General features: G+C 39.1%; 1 protein-coding gene across 8 annotated transcripts in view; it reads right to left on the minus strand.

The window, feature by feature from the left end:
- The window catches only part of RC3H2 (ring finger and CCCH-type domains 2), a 30,136-nt gene that overhangs the window by 8,029 nt on the left and 1,586 nt on the right, over window positions 1-20,521 (minus strand). For 7 of the 8 annotated variants that reach the window (XM_080630367.1, XM_080630365.1, XM_080630364.1 and 4 more), the window contains exons 2-19: window positions 13,477-13,773; window positions 11,950-12,067; window positions 11,279-11,512; window positions 10,518-10,693; window positions 9,275-9,475; window positions 8,739-8,871; window positions 8,370-8,488; window positions 7,902-8,014; window positions 6,966-7,274; window positions 5,955-6,169; window positions 5,046-5,473; window positions 4,445-4,615; window positions 3,165-3,320; window positions 2,249-2,462; window positions 2,007-2,091; window positions 1,369-1,450; window positions 850-984; window positions 195-302 (exon numbers count right to left, since the gene is read on the minus strand). In XM_080630367.1, the coding sequence (XP_080486493.1) occupies window positions 195-302; window positions 850-984; window positions 1,369-1,450; window positions 2,007-2,091; window positions 2,249-2,462; window positions 3,165-3,320; window positions 4,445-4,615; window positions 5,046-5,473; window positions 5,955-6,169; window positions 6,966-7,274; window positions 7,902-8,014; window positions 8,370-8,488; window positions 8,739-8,871; window positions 9,275-9,475; window positions 10,518-10,693; window positions 11,279-11,512; window positions 11,950-12,067; window positions 13,477-13,707 (3,228 nt within the window). In that variant the 5' untranslated portion in view covers window positions 13,708-13,773. The remainder of the gene's footprint in view (window positions 1-194; window positions 303-849; window positions 985-1,368; window positions 1,451-2,006; window positions 2,092-2,248; window positions 2,463-3,164; window positions 3,321-4,444; window positions 4,616-5,045; window positions 5,474-5,954; window positions 6,170-6,965; window positions 7,275-7,901; window positions 8,015-8,369; window positions 8,489-8,738; window positions 8,872-9,274; window positions 9,476-10,517; window positions 10,694-11,278; window positions 11,513-11,949; window positions 12,068-13,476; window positions 13,774-20,521) is intronic. The other variant, XM_080630363.1, reaches the window with a different exon arrangement.

Here is a 20,521-nt window from a genome sequence, read left to right on the forward strand (position 1 = left end):
AATAGTAACTGCCAGGTATCTCAGCGAGACCCCTAGTGTTCAAATAAGGCAAGCGTTTGATATCACTACAAAGACGAAACACAGGATTCTGCTATCAAAGTAATCTATTAATTCACAAAGAAATTGTAAAAGTTTCTTAGTAACTAACGAAAGGACCCAGTGACCTCTTTAGATGCATAGATGTCTGTACTTACTTCTATTTGTTCACCTTGCCCATCAGGTTCATCTGTATCCAGGGCTGACAGCTCCAATTCAATGTCTCGATCTGGCTTTGTGTCTGCACAGTCTTCAGTATAATCAGTCTGAAAAAAAAGGATATGTTCTGTAATATCAAGCTGGCTTTCCACCTGCTCCACACAACACTCAAGTATTACAGTATTATCAGATGCATTTCTAGGACACAACATTTCTAAACACAAGAGACAAACACCAATAGAACTTTGAGCATAGACAAAATAGGGGACAAAACTAAATCTAATCACATTAAAGTACTGAAACAGAGAGATAAAATGAATTCTGAGGTAGAAAATTCTGTAGGAGTCCACTGACACAATGTTCATGTTTCTAACATGTACAATAGAATGGAAAGTAAAGACTGCATGAAAATGGATTGTCACATTCTTCCCATTTTGTAAATGCCTGGTTGGAGCAGCAGCACAGCAGATGCATCTACCTGATCTCAGGGAAATAACTGGACAACAACAACAACAGTGACTTAACTTGCAAAGAACATGTTAGAAATATTTGGGAATGATAAAACTATTTTTAGCTCTTAGTTAAAATGCATGCACTTATGTACATACACAAAACCTCAGAAATTTGTTTCATCCCAATTACCCCTTTCTTTACCTCACCATTCCTCAAATCGATTTCCTTGCTTAAAAGGTTTAAGGTAAGACGACTGCCTTCATCTAGAGAATTCCACTTCTGTTGCATGGCCAGTGCATTCGCCTCTCTCTGAAGTAATAATGAGTTACTTTTGGCCTATGGAAAGAAACATATCAGTTACCAACCATGCATTGTCAAATGGCAAAATAAACCAGCCTACCAAAGGAACAGTTCCCTTGCTAGATGGATAACTATGTTTTCCTTTAACGCATTTATTTTGTTCTGCATTTGCTGACATGTATCAGGCTCATCAGTTTCTCCCCAAAATGGCCTTGCTGATGCCAGTGGAACAGCTCATGCTAGCAGTCCTTATGCATCATACCAAGCACTGCAGGACTGGCATCTAGTTAACCCTTATTGGTCATTCTGTCAATTGTACTATTTTCTGTAGGCTACACTAAGAAAATCAATTTAAAATCACTTCACTAAATCACTTTTGTTTTAATTATAAAAACCACACGGTATAATTTCTGATCTTACCTGCTGTAATTCAATACTCAACAGATCTCCAGTGCTGGAATGCTTTCGGTGACCAGACAAATCTGCAACTATGAACCTGTCCCTTCAAGAGAAAGAAGGCAAAACTAGGAATTAAAAACAAGTTCTCTAAATCAAAGGCCCCATAAACTTCATTTGTCTATCAGTGTTAGATTTTTGGGCAGAAACTCTATGACTAAGGTAATGCACTCTTCATCTTCATTGGGGCTCACAATACCCCAAGATATTATATGAAACAAACATTCTTATTTTACATACAGGTAAAACGTGGCAAGAAAACTTGAGAGAAACAACTCGAGAGCATATCGATTTGTTTGATTGCAGATTTTGACGTGACACCTTGGCAGTACCTGACTCCAATTCTTTGACGAAGCCTCTCAACGGATATGTTGCTAGTAATAGGGTATTATTAGCTGCTTTAAGTATTAAAGACTACACAAGTTTTAACCTAGTTTTTCCAAGGCCTTATGCTTGACAGAAAACATTTTACTTTAATTTCTACTTTAAAATTAAGAACATCTATTAATAGTTCCAGATTTCTTCCCCCACCAGATTCAGGATTTTGAAGAACACTAAGGTACAGACAACTCTTTTAACAGAACACAGAAAACAGTCCACACCGTTCTGCATAACGCGCTGATGAAGCAGAATCTGAGCCGTAGGCACTCCATCTTGAGTCAACAGCATTGACGTAAGGGACATAATCTGTAACAAATGAAGACACAATTCATTATCTTCTCTGTTCTTCAAATGGGTTATACAGATATTGTAGCTCTTTGAATCTTCACTGCTGTAGTAAGCAGGAAGAGGATGAAATGCTCATGATGTATGTTACATTGTCATACAAAACTTATACTTGTACCTGATACACTGATGGGTTTAGTAGCACTTCCTTGGGAAGCAGTGGCCTGAATAGGATCTGTCGTGTGATAACCTGTGCGGGATGACCTGGAGATTGCACCCCACTTGGAGATGATCGGTCCATCGCTAAATGGGATAATAGGATCTTCTTCCTTTGCCCTTCTCTGAGTTTCAAATAAATGCACTCTCCTTTTAACATCCCCGCTGTCCAAATCCTACATATTTAAGGAGATAAAAAGATACATGGACTCATTTGAGCTTATTCAGGTTCTTCAGTTGGCCAATAACTTTCTGATTATTGTTCCTGAATACAATGCTGAAAATCTGGCCAACCAGAGAGCCAAGATGGGCCTCCACGATTTAACTATTATTGCCCTTTAATGGCAAACTGACCACGAGAAAGCTACCACCATTTCTAGAAGAAATAATTTTGCCTTTCCAAGCTTGTGTTTCCAGGCAGAAAAAGTTCCAGTATGCTTAAAGATCCACCAGCACCCTTTCCTGCACTTGAAAGAAGCAGTATCAAAGAAGGCTTGAGATGAGAGTTGATTACACCTGTTTCATAGAATATAAAGGCAACCTGCCACACTATATAGCAGTCTCCAAAGAGCATGAGCTCTTATCCCTCCAGTGGTGGCCTGCATTCCATGATTCATACTACCTACTTTTTGTACCTATTTTCATAGATAGCTTTTTCCCCCTCTCATGGCACTACATTCTGTCACTGAAGTAAACACACAGTTTATTTACAAAACTGGGAGAAGATACTCTGAACAATCTCAAATGGGCAGAACTGCTTCAAAATACTAAGAGTAGAAGCTACTAACTTTTAAAAAAAGCCTTGTTTAACCAAGCAGAAGACACTTCAGCATGTGAGTATTATTACACTAATGAGGTAACATGCAGAAAACCCCTACCATTAACACGGCATTTGAATTGGCAATCACATCCTTGGGCTCTGAGTCGATAGCATTTATGCAAGAGCCAATAGTGCCACAAGACCACGGTGAATAGTGAGAGAGATGGTCTTCCTCAAATTTAGTTCCACTCAAATCACTGACATTTTCTGAGAACTATGGAAAAGGGAATAAATAAGCAGTGAATAATAAAAACAGGGAATTCAGTCTTCAAATAAGAAAAGACATTTACTGCTGTTAAATTATTTCAGAAGTCAATCATGGAGTTCTAGCTGTATTCAAGAATTGACTTAGGGACAACATAACCCATTTTTGTTTCATTTAAACCAGCGCAGGTGACAGCTGTCAAAGAAGGGCAAGCTTTGCCACTACAAATAACTGCCTGGACTGCCAAGACAGTGACACTGATTTCAGCCTCATGTGTTAGTGGCAGGTTGCTTCAGGCAAACACCTACAGTAATTAAACTGAGAGGAAGCCATGCATTTTCCTTTAATATACAAGCCAGTGGCAGATAGAAATATGACTCTGAACCCTTCAACTTGGATGAAAAAGACTATATATATCCTGATCTACCTTGAACACACCCACAGGGGACTTCAGGTACTCCTACTTTATAAGACTTTTTCTGAATAATCAGAGTCTAACACCTCAAATATCATCAATGGAACTGTCAAACCACAGCAGAGAGGGCTTGCCACAGTGGTTCTCAAACTAGTTTCTTGGATGCATTTAATTTACACATTAAAAGTACACATAGAAAGTAAATATCACAAGATTATTTTTTTTTGCCCAAAATCACACTGTTCCTATTTGCTAAGTTCCATGTACAGAACTTATAAAGCACACCACGTTCTACCAATGCCTTTTGCTTCTTTTAAGAGTTATGTACTCTCTGGGACTTGACATGCATTCCTAGCTTGATTCAGTCTATTCATCATGTTGTAATGCCATTTGGAGTATGAAAAGGAAGGTCCTTCTTAACGGAAAACAACTGTTCCCTACACAAAAACCTGGAGGCTCACAGTGCTAATTCAGTAACATTACATTTCCTTTAGTGAGGGTAAATTGAATCACTTCATTTCTTGACCTTTTTCCCCCACAATCATGTTCAGCATCACGTTAATATCAAATTGAATGCATTTGTTAATAGATATTACTTTCCTTTTTCTAGAAGGTTTAATTTTATGAGCAACAGGTAGTAGGTGGAAAACCTTTACCAGAACTATTAACTGACATCTTAAACAGGAAGGGAAGATAAAGAAGTTCTTTGGCTTCCCACCTCTGTGCTGAAATCTACGCTGAAGAGAGGAGAAGGTGGTGTTGGAGACGGTGTTGCCATAGGAAGGGTTGACGATACCAGAGGAGTTTTCTGTGTGTGGTACTGTGCCCATTGCTCTGGCTTCCGTCTTAACTGCTCTTCATAACCAGTCTTCAAATGACCACAAGGCTCCTAGCAACGATAAATATATGACTGCATACCTTATCATACTATAATCAAAAGGCAAATACTTGCCAAGGACACACTTGGACCCTCAGATTCCCTTGGGTCTTTAACCTTGCACTGGTATCACTGGAAGAATTTCACAAGGATTTGCAGGAGGACCTTGCCCATGTATAGCAACTCAAATATTAAATATGTAATTAACTCAAGCAACATGCATGGGAATTACAGAGGCAGAGGGGCTCTGGTCCTAATGCAGATCAGTCTATTTTACAATCCATTTTATCATTGTTAAAAAACCCAAGAACTTTGTCCAGGTCACATCTTGATTACTGTAATCCCAAATAAAGATAAGACATCTATGCTAATTATTTGCCAACTTTTCAGTAATAGCCTTCAGAGCCAAGGCTACATCCTTCCCTTTCTGGATCTCACTTACCCTTGGTAAAGGCACAGTCCTCTGTTCGTTTGGAGGTTGACAAGCCACAGAGTAATACCCATCCAAAGAGTTGTATCTCTCACGTAATGATGTCTGATAGACAGATGAGTGCATCACATCCATGGGAGGTAAAGAATTGCTCCTAATAATATCATCTCGTGGGTACATCTGTGGGCGCCAGATGCGCCTGCTGTCATAAACTGGAGCATACATTCCAGAAGGGACAGGAGGAACTGGTCCATACGGCTGCGGAGGAGGAGGTTGGTAAGGAGAATTCAGTCGATCTCGAGGGGGAAATGTACTGTAATGATCGGCATATGGCACGGAAGCAGGTGGGAGGGAGGATTCTGGAACGTTATTGGACCTCACAAAGCGAGGAACACAGGGAGCCACACCAGCTGGTACTGTTGGAGGTGGTGGATAATATCCTTAAAAATTGGAAAAAGGCATATTTAATGTAACCACAAATGACCCAGAATTTAACACCTTCTAAAACTGTAAATATTGTTAATAAGTACCTTTAGAGAATGTAGAGTCACACTTTACAAACCTGTTACTGGCCCTATTGTTTTCCTGTGGAATGCTAATTTCACATATGACAACTGTATTTGCAGATGATGCGCTGACCCCTTTTCCACATTGACCCAATTTGGAAAATGGAGTTTCTCTGCCATTGCTCCTATGTACTACAGTATAACGTATGTACCATATGTAACTGAAAAGACAGCATCTTACACACTTCTTAATACAGGATGCTAAAATGACCAGATTAGTATTCCATTAAGCGAAGACTCATCTGGTATTAACAAAACAAACATAAAACATTGAGATAAAAGTTATTTCTCAGTATTCAGGCTTATCTACAGAAAGGTTCAGAGCTGTTTGTCATTCAGTGCTCATCTCACTCACCTGCCTGTGGGTACTGTGGAACTTCATATGACAGCTGAGTCCGGGGATCTTGGAAATATTGAACATTATCAGAGTGTGGAGGGTAGACGGGTACTCTGGGAACAAACGGGCTGGATTTTGGAGGCACAGAATTAACTTCTGTTCCAATATTAGGAGGACCAGCTGAGGTAGCTGCTGCCTGGCTTACAGGAGTCTTGGGTGGAGAACCAATTTTACTGAAAAGGATTACCAAGAAATCATTAGGCAGATCTTGACTTATTTCAGTTAGTCATCTCACCATGTACACTCCCACGTCATGTGGAAATTTGGGCTATGTAATTTCCTCTGGAATTTTGTTTCTCATACCCCAAAATGATCCTACATCTTAGGATCATTTTACATCTTAGATCCTTCAGATCCTACATCTTAGACTTCGTCCTAAGAGAACTCAAAAGTGGATATAAACATTTGGGTATGTAACCAGAAGCTTACATACCACTTACAAGTGTACTGTGGTAAAAACAAAAGCTTTGAAAAGCTGTTTAGAGCCTCAGGCCTTCCTAGGGAAGTATCTAAAAAGTTTTAAAGGCAAACCCCAGAACTAGAAGGTTTCCAAGATTATTGAGGGAGTGTTAAGGCGCACTGTGTGCACCCTTCCTGGTTTCAGGAAATGCCAAATTTTGAGTGCAATTTTTTTGTTTTACTTGGATGTGATAACCCAAAAGTAAGTAAGATACAAGCCTGAGAATAACAGAATAAAAGCTAAAGGGAGAGATTTATCATTTCATCTCTATTGCATGGGAGTATTCAACAGCTAAAACAATCGATGCTGGCTCTGACAGCTTGAGTCCACAGACCGTGTATAACTATACCTGCACTGCAGTACATCTTACACAAGTCTGCAGTCAGTGAGCACCAACAACAGCAAGCCAAGACCAGAATTCAGCATGTACTGTTTGCCACCACAAACTCCATGATAATCCACAAGCAAAATGTTGTGCTTGGTTATCTTTATGAATAAAGGTTACCTACTTTTCAGGTAGTGATTCTGTAGGGGACCCAGAAACATTCTGGCCATTGGCTCCAGTCTTCCCTCCCTTCTTGGTGTTCTCCAGAGCTCTCAAGGAGGTGTCTGCACAGCGAGGGATCAACTGGGGAACCCCACTTTCCAGATTAGCTATTCCATTAGTACTTGGCACCATCTTCCCTGTTGCTTCAGGGCTTCCTATGACAGAAATTACGTTTCCTGTTGTGGTTGAGACGGTGCTATTTACTCCAACTTTATTTAGAAGGGGGAATGTTCTCACTGTTGCACTGATTTTTTTGTTCCTCAAGCGGTATCTATAAACAAGCACATGTAAAACAGACAAAAGAAGATTTAAAAAGCACTTATTATGAATTTTAATGTATTTGTAAAACTAGCAAAAGGAAAGGATTGAGAGGAATGTGGTATGAACAAAATTACAAGACTTCAAAACATGGTTCTTATCTTCAACAACCTGCAAACCGAACATCAACATCTTCCTCCGTAACCAGACGTCACCTCTCAGAAGATCCACTTCTGCAGTTCTTTGCATATGGTTTTGGGCGAAAACAGTTTCAAGAACACACACGCAGAAATAACTCACTTTATTCCTTAAACAATTAAAATGTAATTAACATTCTCCACCTTGTAGTTGATATAAGCAATTCCTGACAGACCCTGAGCCTAGACTTAGTTTCAGGACAGGAAATTTTACTTTATGTGGGGTAAAACAGAAAATAAAACTGGAATTAGCTTGCAGGCATTGCTTTACTGTAGTTTCAATTTTATATAGAGTTATGACTTCACGGGATTCACAAATCCTTCCAAATGAATAAACGTAGAGAAGAAACTGTTTTCAAAATTCTATGGAGATTCTTGGATTTAAATTAAAAATAAGAAAAAAAAATATTAATGAAAAAAAGAAGAAAATCTCCCAGACTCACTTTTCGAGCTCTTCCTGAGAATGAGCAAATGTACAGTTTGTTCCTCTTGGACATCCCCCTTGCTGTCGAAGGTCTCGGCACATACTTGTTTTGTATTTGCTATTTGGTTGTGGCTGTGCAAAGAAAAATCAAGCCACCAGACATTCCTTTTACAATCTAGCAGACAACTTACATAAAATCAGACTTAAAATACACAAGCCACATTCAAAATGTTTTTACATTTTGCATCTTTAATCAGAAAATTAAGGAAATTTCTTGTTGATGGGGTAAATACTACACCATCATACGGATCTCACTACAGCAAGTTCTGCTGCATTCTGTATTTAGAAATGTTAAGTTCTCAAAACCTGAATGCGGTTAACAGTATCATCAATTATTCCACAGACAAGGCCATAAATGTTTCAAAGCAATAGTACTTTCTCAAAGTTACATCATTCAGTAAACGCACATTACAACATATATAGTTACCTGTGGAGTTTCATGGCCTTTTCTACTGTAATTCTGAATGAAATCCACTAGCCCATGTACCACAGTCTTTACAGCAACCATTGCATTTTCCAGCTGCTCCCATGTTGGAGATGCTGCATCTAAAAATCATTAAAAGCAGGCTTGTCATTCTGACAATAATTCCAGTAGTAACATAAGTAAGAAGAGGCAACTTTTCTAGTACTTCAAAACACCAAGTACTAGGACAGAACTCAGACAGCCCTGAAGAAGAGTTTATTATATAGTAATAAACAGGAATTTCGTAAACAAGGAATGTAAGTTATCTTAATAATTTTCTTTGTTATGTACAAAAAACATCAAAAGAACATTCAAAAAGCTTCACTTGCATACCTGGATTTGGATCTATGTTTGCCAGGAGCTCTAAATGAGGCCTCAGCCTGTTTAAGTTTGCAGGATCCCCTGTGCGCTGCAAGACAATTGTCAATTCTTGTACACTCTTTGCAAAAGACTCTGGAGATTGGAGCTGAAAACAAAGCAAGCATTAGTGTGCTGCATCTTACAACCATGAACTACTGATCTGAGAAAGATTTTCATTACACTGGTTTCTAAATGCGTTATGTAGTGTCTTCAGATGGCATATAGAGAGTATCACTGGAGAGAAATTTGATCTCTCATCTCAGAATCTGCCCTATGAAGCTTCATCATAAGACACATAAAAGGGAATTAGTCTTAAACTATTGAACACCAAAATGTGAACATCTTCATATGAAGAAGACACTATAGTGGGAAAACTCCTTTCATCCTAGTTTAATTAGTATTTTATATAACTACAGACAAGAAGTTAACTCAAGCATTTCTTGGTTAGTACAACATTTAATAGTCTTATCTAATCCTACAAAGATACTAAAATCATGCCTTCAACAAACCTTGTCAATAATGGATTGCATGTGTGATTTATGTGCCAAGTCACCATACAGAAGAGAAGACCATTGTTCTGGTGATATTCGAAGTCCTGCTTCCATAGCAATGTGAACAATTTGGGCATCATGTTCTCTTCGCAAAGCCTCATAACTCCGAAACTCTTCTTTAAGCTGCATCAGAGAAGAATCTTCATCCCTTTTAGTGACCTAATAAACAGGAATAATTAAACAATCCTCCTTTAACAAAAAAAAATCTCCAAGTCCATTAGAAAAAGACAGTTATACAGCACAAATCACAAAAGTATTGGTTTTGTATATTCAGCATATACTGCGGTTCTTTTCCACGTATTCACCCTCATAGCCAGCAGTGCACAAGCAGACACACCAGCTCGTCAAGTTTCTACAGGATCATTGATGCAAAGCTACACCAACTTGCTACTTCCAACTACAAAGTAATCAGATTGCTTAAGTCACAGTTACATATTTAGTAATTCTACCAGTAGTTTTTGCTACACAGTATTAAAAGATGACTTAAAGAAACAGGAAAGCCTCCAGAAGGAACTTATTAAAAGGGACAATTTTAAGATACTGAAATTTAAAAACTAGAATATTTAACTGAAAGCCCAGTGTAAAAGTTAAGTAAAACTCTTAGGTTAGAGAAGGTATTTGTCATAAATGAGAGCAACAGGTCTCATTATGTTACTGTTTAGTTTAGTGATGTTGTGATAATCATGTTTTTAATTGTGATTCAAAAAGGAACGAAGACCCATGGAATTAACTTTTCATTCTTCTCCAGATATAAAGAGTTGGGAACATTCAGTTTAAACAAGCCATCCTTATGTATCAAAAATAAAGAACCTCTTCAGTGCAAGGTGGCCAGATAACAGACAAAAGAAAGACTAGAGAGTGACAAATATGTGGGAACACAAGGCTGGAGCTCAGGCTGAGAGCAATCTCTGTCTGGTGTCCCTCTCATGCCTAGTGTTGGGGCTAGGGAAGTTCCCAGTACTACATTTGTTCCTTTTGCAGGGAATTTTAAATATCAAACAACTATTTCATGACAGCTCTAGATAAACATCTTATAGTCTGTACTATTTAAATGTGTAGAAACTGATTACAGTCTGTACTATTTAAATGCATAGAAAATGAATTTATGTAACATTTCACAGGTGAAAGATACTAATCCTAGGTAAGGTTCTCTGGAGCTGCGCTAATTCACAATAACAAACTTCAAACATTGGTATTTTACCTTAAAGCAAGATGCTCTATACAGTAGCTGCACAACATGACCAATGCTCGTTTTAGAGGCCTGAGGAAATCTTGGTTCTAGCCTTTGCACAACAAAAAGTACCAAAACTTTTCTTGAGAGTGCAGAGCCATCTTCCAGTGCCAGTAATACAAGTTTCAGTGCCTCCTCTTGCATAGCTTTAACACACAAGAGTAAAAGATGAAACACATTGCCAGAAATCAGCAAGGCTATCATATATTAACATTATAAGTAGGCATCTGAATCATCTTGAATGTAATTCCTTATTATTTTTATTTCCCTAATCATAAGAAAAAAGCTTTGTAAGCATTTTAAGAAGTTTGCTGATTTAGAAGTAGTATTTAGAAGCACTCAAAGCACAGCAAACAAAAAGCTATGACTAATTTTCAGTAATAAACACATCAGTAGTGCAGGTTCTATATTTTATTCCACCGTGCAATCATGCAGCCTTTGTCATCCTGTAGCGTCTTATCAATGCTACACCATGGAACTATAAAATAAATACAGGGACAGTGTGCAGGAATGCTAACATCAGTTACTGGAATAAAAAGAGGACTAATTTCAGTTTAAACATAATTTCCTTCTCATTTCTTTGCCTGCTTCAGCAGCACTCTAAGAATTTGCTTTTTCTATCAAAGATATAAACATGATCATTATAAACTTTAAGATTAAAGTATGCTGCAACCTTGTTACAACAAGGTACAGCTAAATATACTCTGCTGCAGCCTCTACAGGTATCTTACCTGGTCCTAGAAACTGGCATCCTCGTGCCCTGACAGCAGCCCAAAGATTGGCAGAAAGCTGCTGAGGATTTTGGTGCTGCAAGATCAGTTCCGTGACAGTTCTCTCTCCCAGTGATCGAGCTGCTCTCATAGCTCTGACCCGACCCTCTTCCTCCACCAGCTGACAGTTCACCAGTGTCACAAGCTTCCTTTGCATTGGACGGCTCAGTGCACTCTGATTCAAGCTTGCAACACCTTCAAAGGAAGAGAGAAAAGGTGAACTATTGCTTTTATCCAGATGAATTTATCTGTATAAGACAAAAAAGTGTAGTAACATGTGTCTTTCTTTAGGACTTGGACACTAGTCCCAGGCATCTTGCCTTCTCTTCAGCAACTCTGTGTTATCAAAAAGGATTTTAAAGTCTGACATGGACATCAAGCCTGTCCTTTAAGGAAAGTTCAGCTTTAGTACAAAGTTAGCCTCGAGGTAGAAATAAATAAAAAAGGAGTATCTTGTAAACTTAAATTCTAAAAAACCCAAGTGTCACAAGTGAGAACAAGCTTTTAAAGATATATGGGAAACTATCACAAAAATGAGAGGGTTATCCATTTGATGTCTAAAATCAGTGCTGTAAACACAGTGCTGTTCAAAGTGAGCTTCATCAAAATTCCACTGTTCAGCAGAGACTCACCTTTCCCTCCACTTAATGGCTTTAAGTAGAGTGCCAAATCCTCAACACATTTCTTTGCTACTTCATAATGTTTGTTCTCGCCTACATTACTCAACTTTACTGTCTGATGATCGGGTACCTAAGAAAATGCAAGGGGGAAGACAGAAGAGAAGAATTATACATACCAGGCTACCTGATATGTCTTCGACAGCACCAACATCGCTACTATTAATATGTAACACTGCAGATTTACACTGCTTTTTAGAGAAGTGAGAGATGGGACCCACCAAAGGTATGTAGAATGCAGTAAAGAATAACAAAAAGGGATCAAGATGAGGGTTGGAGTGATGAAACATTATTTTTGTTAGTATTCAACACATTAAGAACATAAGTAGGATAGAAAACAATAATGAAGGTCTAATGAGAAGGAACTTAAAAGATGAATGAAAAACACAAGATTTCAGGGGATGATCAGTGTATGAGATCAGCATGATTTACTACAGAGACACAAGGGAAGTTATAAAACAAACTGGCAAGAAAATAATATGAAAAAAATCAAAAGTAAAGTTAAAAAAATCATTTAAGCATAATCTGGGCATGACAAAATCTTCAAGGAGAACTAGCGAACTTCACTTGCTGGAAAAAACCCAGAGTAACAAGGTCAGACAGCGAGAACAGAGGGAGTATAAGTCACAAAACATTAAATTGTTTGAAAGACAGTGCAAGAAGTTAAAAGACAAGGAAAGTAACTGTTGTAAGATCAAGGCTGTGATCTGACACAAAGTTAGAAATGACAAAAATGAAAGGAACACGTGAACTGGAGAAACAAAACCACTTTGATATAGTGTTATTATCAATAGCTGTGTCGAGGCATGTGATAAGCCATTAAAAAGCAATGTAAAAAGTATCTTCTGTTTCTTATGTTACTTAAAATGCCCAGATGTTACAGGAAGAATAATATCTTAAAGCATATGAACCAGCAGAAGGTGAGCAGACTTATTTAGTCTCTGTAAGGCACAGTACTGATTACATAATCGCTGTTTTGCCACTGCTACAAGACAGCGCAGGGAATGTTCCCGGCCTGATTAGCCAGTGTCTGAAAACACAACTGGAAACCCATCATCGTGCATACTTCAAAAACCCAAATACAACAAAACACACTTCTGAAAGCTGGTTAAAGAGCAAGCTACTTTTAAACATGTGACATGCAGAAACCAGACTCCTTGTGAGCATATGATGAATGAATGCAATCTGTAGGTTCACTTTTCCAGTGACAGTTGTGACAGAACTATTTTGTAATGGATTTTTTTCTCCAGCCACAGTTCAAGAGCCTTTTTAAACCAGCATTCACCTTACAATGGTTACATTTTATGAGGATGGTCCTGAAAATGGTTTGGTCCTCTTTGAGGACTTCTAAATATAACAAAGTTTGTGTCTTACTGATTTTTTAAGACTAAAACGAGGGAAAAAGATCAGCACCCGTGTTGCAACTGGCATGTAAATGGCAATAACACAAAGTGGCAAACCAAAGAGCTGCTTAAATCATACCTGGGCTCCAACTAGCTGGAGGAGTGCGAAGTTTACAGGAAGAACATCGATGTCCGTGTTGATGGCAGTCTGGTCGAAAGGACATGCCTTGCGATGAAGCTTGTTCAGGCAGGTCTTACAGACAGTGTGAGAGCAACCTAAGCTGATGGGTTTGTGCACATTCTCATCAAACTCGTTGTAGCAGATTGGGCAGGACAGAAATTCTGTCCACTGAGCTGCCTGCACAGGCATAGTGGAAGCTGGACGCTTGTTTAGCAGGCTAGAAGACCATTATTTCTCTGTCCTATGTTTTGGCAGCTGCAAGTGAATAACAGAGTATTTAAAACATGCTTTCTGGTAATTTAGAATTATTTTTTTCATTAAGAAATAAACAAACCACCATTGTATTTTACAGAAGACACCCAAATCCTTATATTGAAGTCATCAAAAACCCCAGCTTCACATTAGCTTAATAATTGTACCAAAATGAGCTCATGAACTGAACTGATGCAGACTACAAGTTGAACCTATTCACAACAAATGACATTAAAGTTCTTCTCACAGGATTAAATACACCTTTAGTGTAGGAAGAGGAAGACATTGGCACAGAACATGTAAAAGCATGAATCACAGTAATCATCTCACACTATCTCATCTGACTTTGAGTTTTCAAAACCCTGACAGCACTCCCTGGCTGTAGAATGGGCCTGGCCATTCTACACAGAGAAGACACAGAATCTGTGTATGTTTTTGCGAGGGGTAGTTAAATGTTATTTCCATCTGAAATAGAGCAATGCCTCCCTTCTGCAGAGCTTATTCTGACTTCATCAGACATCAAACTAAACACAGCTTTGCCTTTCTTTCTGTAAAAGACAAATCAATTCGCAAAAGCTAAGAACCATAAGAAAACACTAAAAGAATACGAGGTTCGGTTTTAGTTTTATGATTCTCTTGTGTTACTTCCCCTTTTCTCCCAAGAACTCATTGAGGAGCTCAAGGGCAGAGGTTGCTGTATTCAATTTTGCTTTTCACATCTCTACCTTACACAGGAATGCAACTTCGCTTCCACGTACTCACAGCGAGAAAATCTCTGATGTGTTGAAATTCCAGGTATTTGGGACAAAGCTTACAGTAAGGCAAGCAATAATTTCACCTGGCTTGCTATTAAGTCTTGAAGCATCTCACACTGTGCAGTAGTGCCTTGAAAACTGTTTACATAAACATGCCCCAAAGAAAATATGGATTTATAGGAACTGTTCTGAAGGACATCCCACCTTACATAAGTTCTTGGTAGACATAACAGGCCTAAGTAGTTCATCGAAACCGTTCACATCATGCAGACTGAAATCCACAGCTCCATCTAAGAGCTGAGCAGCCCCACCCTTCGCTGCAATGTGCAATGATGTTGACTTTCTATGCAACCTGGAGACCAGTTAGTTCACTTCAAGGCTATGAACAAGCTTCTCCTAGCAGCTTGTTAGAAATGCAAACACACAAATGCTATAATTACATGTTTAACATCTTATTTTTTTCCTCCAATGATGGAAAAAAGGTAATTGCGTTGAGGAAGCTGAGCTCTCCTCTCCAGTTTGAATCCAGTAACTCTGCTGCAATTCCATTGTTGGTTGTGCCACAGTTTAATGAATGCTAAAGTATTGGACCATTGAAATCATTACGAGAACACCAAATAGACTCTATCTGTGGATGTATTTTATGTTAATTATAACCATCTGTTTAGAAACGCTATTCAGTACTATGAACATTCAGTGCCCTTTAAGTAACACGATACTTGTACAAGATGTCCTTATCTCAGTGAGCTTTTCAATATTATGCAGTGATTTTCCCCCCAAAATGAATTCCCATAGTAAGTGTAAAACACAACAAACTGGAAGTTGAACCGATCCCTTCCAAACCAAACTGCTGAGGTAACAGTTTCAACATAAGCCAGAATATTCACACGCATTACACAAAATTGATTTTCACCCAACTTCTAGGAAAGCACAACCAAAGCTCTTGCAGGGAGGAAAAAACTGCAGCCCTCTTTAATCTATTACTACACGTGTCTTGGAAGGAAGGAAATTCAAAAGCAAAACAAATAACAGCAAAAGCAAACAATGAGTCAACATGCCTAGAAAGATTTTAATTCCTCTATGAAGAATCCCACCATTTCCTTCAGCACATCTACTCCAGCTTCCCTACCAGAACAGCAGGACAAAAGAGGCACAGAACTGCAGCATGAACTTGCAGCAAACACTTCCCTTAAAGCTTTCTGCCAGCATCAAGCTAACAACACCAATACTACTGCTGACCCAGGAACCACACTGGTGTCTTTCCACCTGACTGTGCCACACAGGTAGCAGCACAAACTGGACAGCTCAGGAAGTGTGCTACTGCTGTGACTCGCACAGCGAAAAGTTGAAGGAAAGGCCAGTCCACACCAGTTCAGCTGCTGGTACGTCACTAACAAGCTAAAAACCAGTCTCTATTTCCACACTGCTCAGTAATTAACCTCCAATGCAGGAATCTCTGCTCTCAGACAGTCCTCACATTCAGTTTCCAGAGATACTCACAAGAAACAGCCACCTTTCTACTGACAAGCTTTTAAAATAGAGTTGTTTGTTTTCCGGACCAGCATAGAAACTAACACAACAGATTCTTCAAGTGTGCACCACTGAATTTAAAGATCTATCTGTGGATATTTCATCCCCATAAATGACAGATTCCACTAAGCATGTGTTGTCCTTCAGATTTCTTGACAGGAAGAAATCTAATTAAATCAGCAAACAGCTGGGGAGAGCTCTCAACTCCTAAAACTTCCAGCAGCCATATGCAAAAGGAGGCTCCACACTCTATTAAGCCTGCCAGCTCTCCTGCCACTCCTGCGCTCCAGTGTGTTAAGAAACAACCTCCCATCTCCTAATTATCATGTCAACTTCTCCAAAAAGCATAAGCCCAATGTTTCACAGATGCGTGCTCCTCGTCAGAAGCAGTGTATTCCAGGGATGTCCTCTTGAAGTACAAATTGATCCAGTGCTCTAAACTGAGCAACCACAAGGAGGAGAGAATGTAATAAAGAAGGTAAACTAGAAATCATTTTGGAGTTGTAGTAGCACTCCGCAAAAAAAAAAACCACCCAAACCCCAAGAAAATGGCTGATACAGAAACTGGCCAAACATACAAGGTAACGGTGATTTTTACTTAAAAGCTCTGTAGATAGTATAGTTACAATAGATTTTACACTATTGCATTTAGAAGCAATACTTCAGATGACAAACTGGAAAACGCACGAGCCCAAGTTCAGAGATTACATAATAAATAAAAAGTATGGCAGTGGAGTAATTTTCTGTTTCTAATACAGCAACACTGTATGCCCACTGCAGGGCTGGCTGCAGCGGAGTGGGGTAACAGTGATAAATGACTGATTTTCGCATGATTTGAGACCAGAAGAATATTTGATGAAACCGGAAGGTGAGGCAGAAAGAAGGAAAGGTGAAGCCCCCAAACCTTCCTCAAACAGCCTTACCATTCACAACAGATGGAAGTTGTAAGATTTAGATGTTCTTATTCTACATTAACTTTTAGCTACCTAATCCCATGTCTTTCTCTACAACTAATTAAAGTCATGGTTGTTACTCAACAACTTTTGGACAATAAATATTGTTTAATCCTGATTTCCTTAAGAAACCAAGCTTAGGTGACCATGCAGTTCTATTAGTCTGTTCCTCTACCACATGAACCGCAGGACCCCTGGACCACTTTTGAACAGATGTGATTTGAGTTACATCATGTCTGAAATGCGCACACATTCCATGAAAATTGGTATCTGGAAAAACTTCCAGTTCATACTTCTCAGGAAAGGCTACAGCACCAGGCTCAGCAGTTACCGTCTGTCTGCTTCTCTGATCTATCAGCACACAGCACCAGCCAACAAACATCACATTTTGTTCAGATATAATAAAGGGCTATTTGGAAGGTAGAGACATGACACAAATCTGCAGGAATTCCAACAAACCTTTAAACACAAAGGGCTTGATCTGTGGAGAGCAGCGTCAGATGTCTGGCTCTTGGCCTCCTGAATTTGGTACCAATTCATTAAGCAAGGCAAGGACAGGTTTCAGAACCTCACAGCAGGAGACTGAGCCAGCGTTGAACTGAACACTGCCTGCACTGGCTAATTAGCAACTCATGACAATGCTTTATCTTAGTTTCCTTTTATCCAGGGCTTAGAGGCCTAATACCAGAAGGAGATCTCCACACCAGAAGTTACCAACCTCAGGAGTTCAACAACCTTACACCAAAATAGAGAAAGGGTTTTCTTTAGTTAGTGATGCTGGTGTTGCCTTCCATCTTCAATCAGTTACATTTCTCACTCGCACTAAGATATACAAATTCAATTACTTTTAAATACTTTTCACCCATCTTTTCATCTTGCAGAGAAGAATGCAAACACATGTTTAGAGATGGGGCAAGTTCAGTCCCTCCCCTTGAAGCTAGTCCATGAAAGGACTGAATATTCAAAGACAACTGCAGCCTCATCTTCAGCTACCTATGCAGACATCTTGGATTTTGCTTTATTGTTAAAGATTTTTTGTTCATATTTATTAATCAATTATTCAACCCAACCTAGGGATAGTTCTTTCAGCAAGGAACAAAACATTTTGGTGCCTCTTCACCAGCCACATGCCCCAGTTCCTGTGTAACATGGTGAGCATGGGGCGCAGGCTAAGAAAACTTTCTTCTCTTCAAAGGGAAACAGGTTCAACACAAGGCAGGGATCAATCCCCTTCAGAGCTCCGCATTGCCTGGAGACAGGACATGTAACAAAATGTGGTGCACACAAGTTACATTCCTTTTCAAGGTTGAAAACTTGAACACACTTCCCCCTTAGCCTAGGCAAAAAGAGAAGCAGCAGTACCACCAGCGGTCATGTCTGAACAGAAGCAGCCTTCTTGCAGACCTACGGGGGAGCTGCTCAGGCCTACTCCATCAGGTCCCTTGTGGGACACAGGCAAAGGGAAGTCTATATAAGCAGAGCTTGTACTAGAATGTGACACAGGATAATTCTGTCCCCGAACAAAGGAAACTCTTCTCTAAAGGTGAAGGAAAATCTTGAAAAACTAGTGAAATTACGCATCATTTTCACAAATTAAGGTAGTCCAAGTATGATCTCACTGTGGATTTACACATAAATCTCAGAATCCAATTGATTTTTAGTCCTTGATATTGACTTGCTCCTAATGTTGACTGCAGAGATCATGGTATTTTCTTTCCCTCTTTTTAAGCTATCTCCATTTATGCAGGTTAATCATTTGTTTGCACTACAAGGAGGTAGCTTGTTCAAACCTTCCTTCCTAAGTTATGTAGTTCTGGAAACATCCAGACTGGGTCAAAAACTTAGTGTTCATGTAATCAAATGATCACTATTATTCTCTGAAACGGCAAAATCTTTTACTCATTTCTCTTCAACAGCCACCATCAACAGATCTAAAAACCTAGCTTCATTAAAAGCTTAGAAAAGGGCCACCCCATAATAGCTTTGCATCATTCAGCTATGACGGCTTGAAATGAAAATAAATCCTCTTTACAGAGCAGACTTGCTTATTTCTACATTCCATAATATCTGTCACATGTAAATCTCTATATCACGTGCAAATTCTATATATAAAGTAGAATCTTTCATGACCATTAAAGAGAGTATTTCAATGTGATATTTTCACTAAACATTAATACTACCGGGAGTATCCACTATTTCAGTTTAAATTACAGAAAAGTTATCATCAAGAAATCTTGGTAACATGCCAGAATCACAGAATATCTCAAGTTGGAAGGGACTCATAAGGATCACTGAGTCCAACACTCTGCTCCTTGCAGGACTACCTAAATCTAAACCATAAGGCCAAGAGCATCATCTAGACATTCCTTGAACTCTGACAGGCTTGGTGCCATGACCACCATCTAGACATTCCTTGAACTCTGACAGGCTTGGTGCCATGACCACTTCCCTGGGGAGCCTGTTCCATGGACCAACCACCTTCCAGTGAAGAGCCTTTTCCTAATGTTCAGTCTGAACTTCCCTGAGGCAGCTTCATTCCATTTCCTCCTGTCCTAAATATACATGTCTGTCCAAACATATGTATTTATATACGCCAAATATATAAATACATGCCAAATCACCTACAGGACGCTTCACTTGCTAGCTTCCTAAAAAATTAAAGCACAGATCCACCCTGCCTCCTTAGAACATGTGGCTGAAGAATAAATTCTTATGAATGGTGACACAGTTCACTAACACAAATTGAAGTTCATGGTGGCTCAGCGACCATTCAAGTTCACTGGGTTCAGAGGTAAACCCCCCCCAGATCAACACTAGAGTCAGTGTATCCCCAACAGCTCACACCTGCTCTTTCCTGTTCCAAGTGTTGCCAGCAGGAATCTGTTACTAGATTTTAAGTTTCCTGTGTACTTACGTAATGCCACTGTGGGCTTTTTTTGTGTTTCGTAGGTGTCACTGAAAGGAGAGTTTGTCCTTGCCTGATACCAGTTCAGCTCCTGTAACAGTATTGACTTTTCAGGACTAACTGAAGGGCAAATAAATGAAACATTTCCTTTGCCACCAAAAAAATCAGCTGAACTTAAACTGAAGGCAGAGAAAAGGAGTAATTTTCTAAGCAGATCTATATTGACACAATTACTTCAAGGGGAGATCAGCGAAGGATTCCTTACTCTCCATTAATATTTTCAGAGAATAAGGACCCTCACCAATGAGGTTTTTCTTTTTGAAACTATGTTTTGCAAAGGAAATATTCCATATTCTGACATTTTCCAAATCATTTTAATGAAATACTTATTCCATTTGAGATATAAGCAAGAAAACAAAGTTCCATAGGAGTCAGAAAGCCTTCTTAGAGTTTGTACAGAATACTTCGGCATGCCTGTGTATATAGATTTTTCCTTTCACTAGGACTGCCCAGTCAGTGAGGAGACCACTTCTGTGCATCTCATTAAGAGCTAAGCAAAACCTGACCAAACCTAAAGTAATGTACACCTTACATGACAAATGCTGGTA

The sequence above is a fragment of the Psittacula echo genome (genome assembly GCF_963264785.1).
Source record: "Psittacula echo genome assembly, chromosome: 16".
Classification (NCBI taxonomy): Eukaryota; Metazoa; Chordata; class Aves; order Psittaciformes; family Psittacidae; genus Psittacula; species Psittacula echo.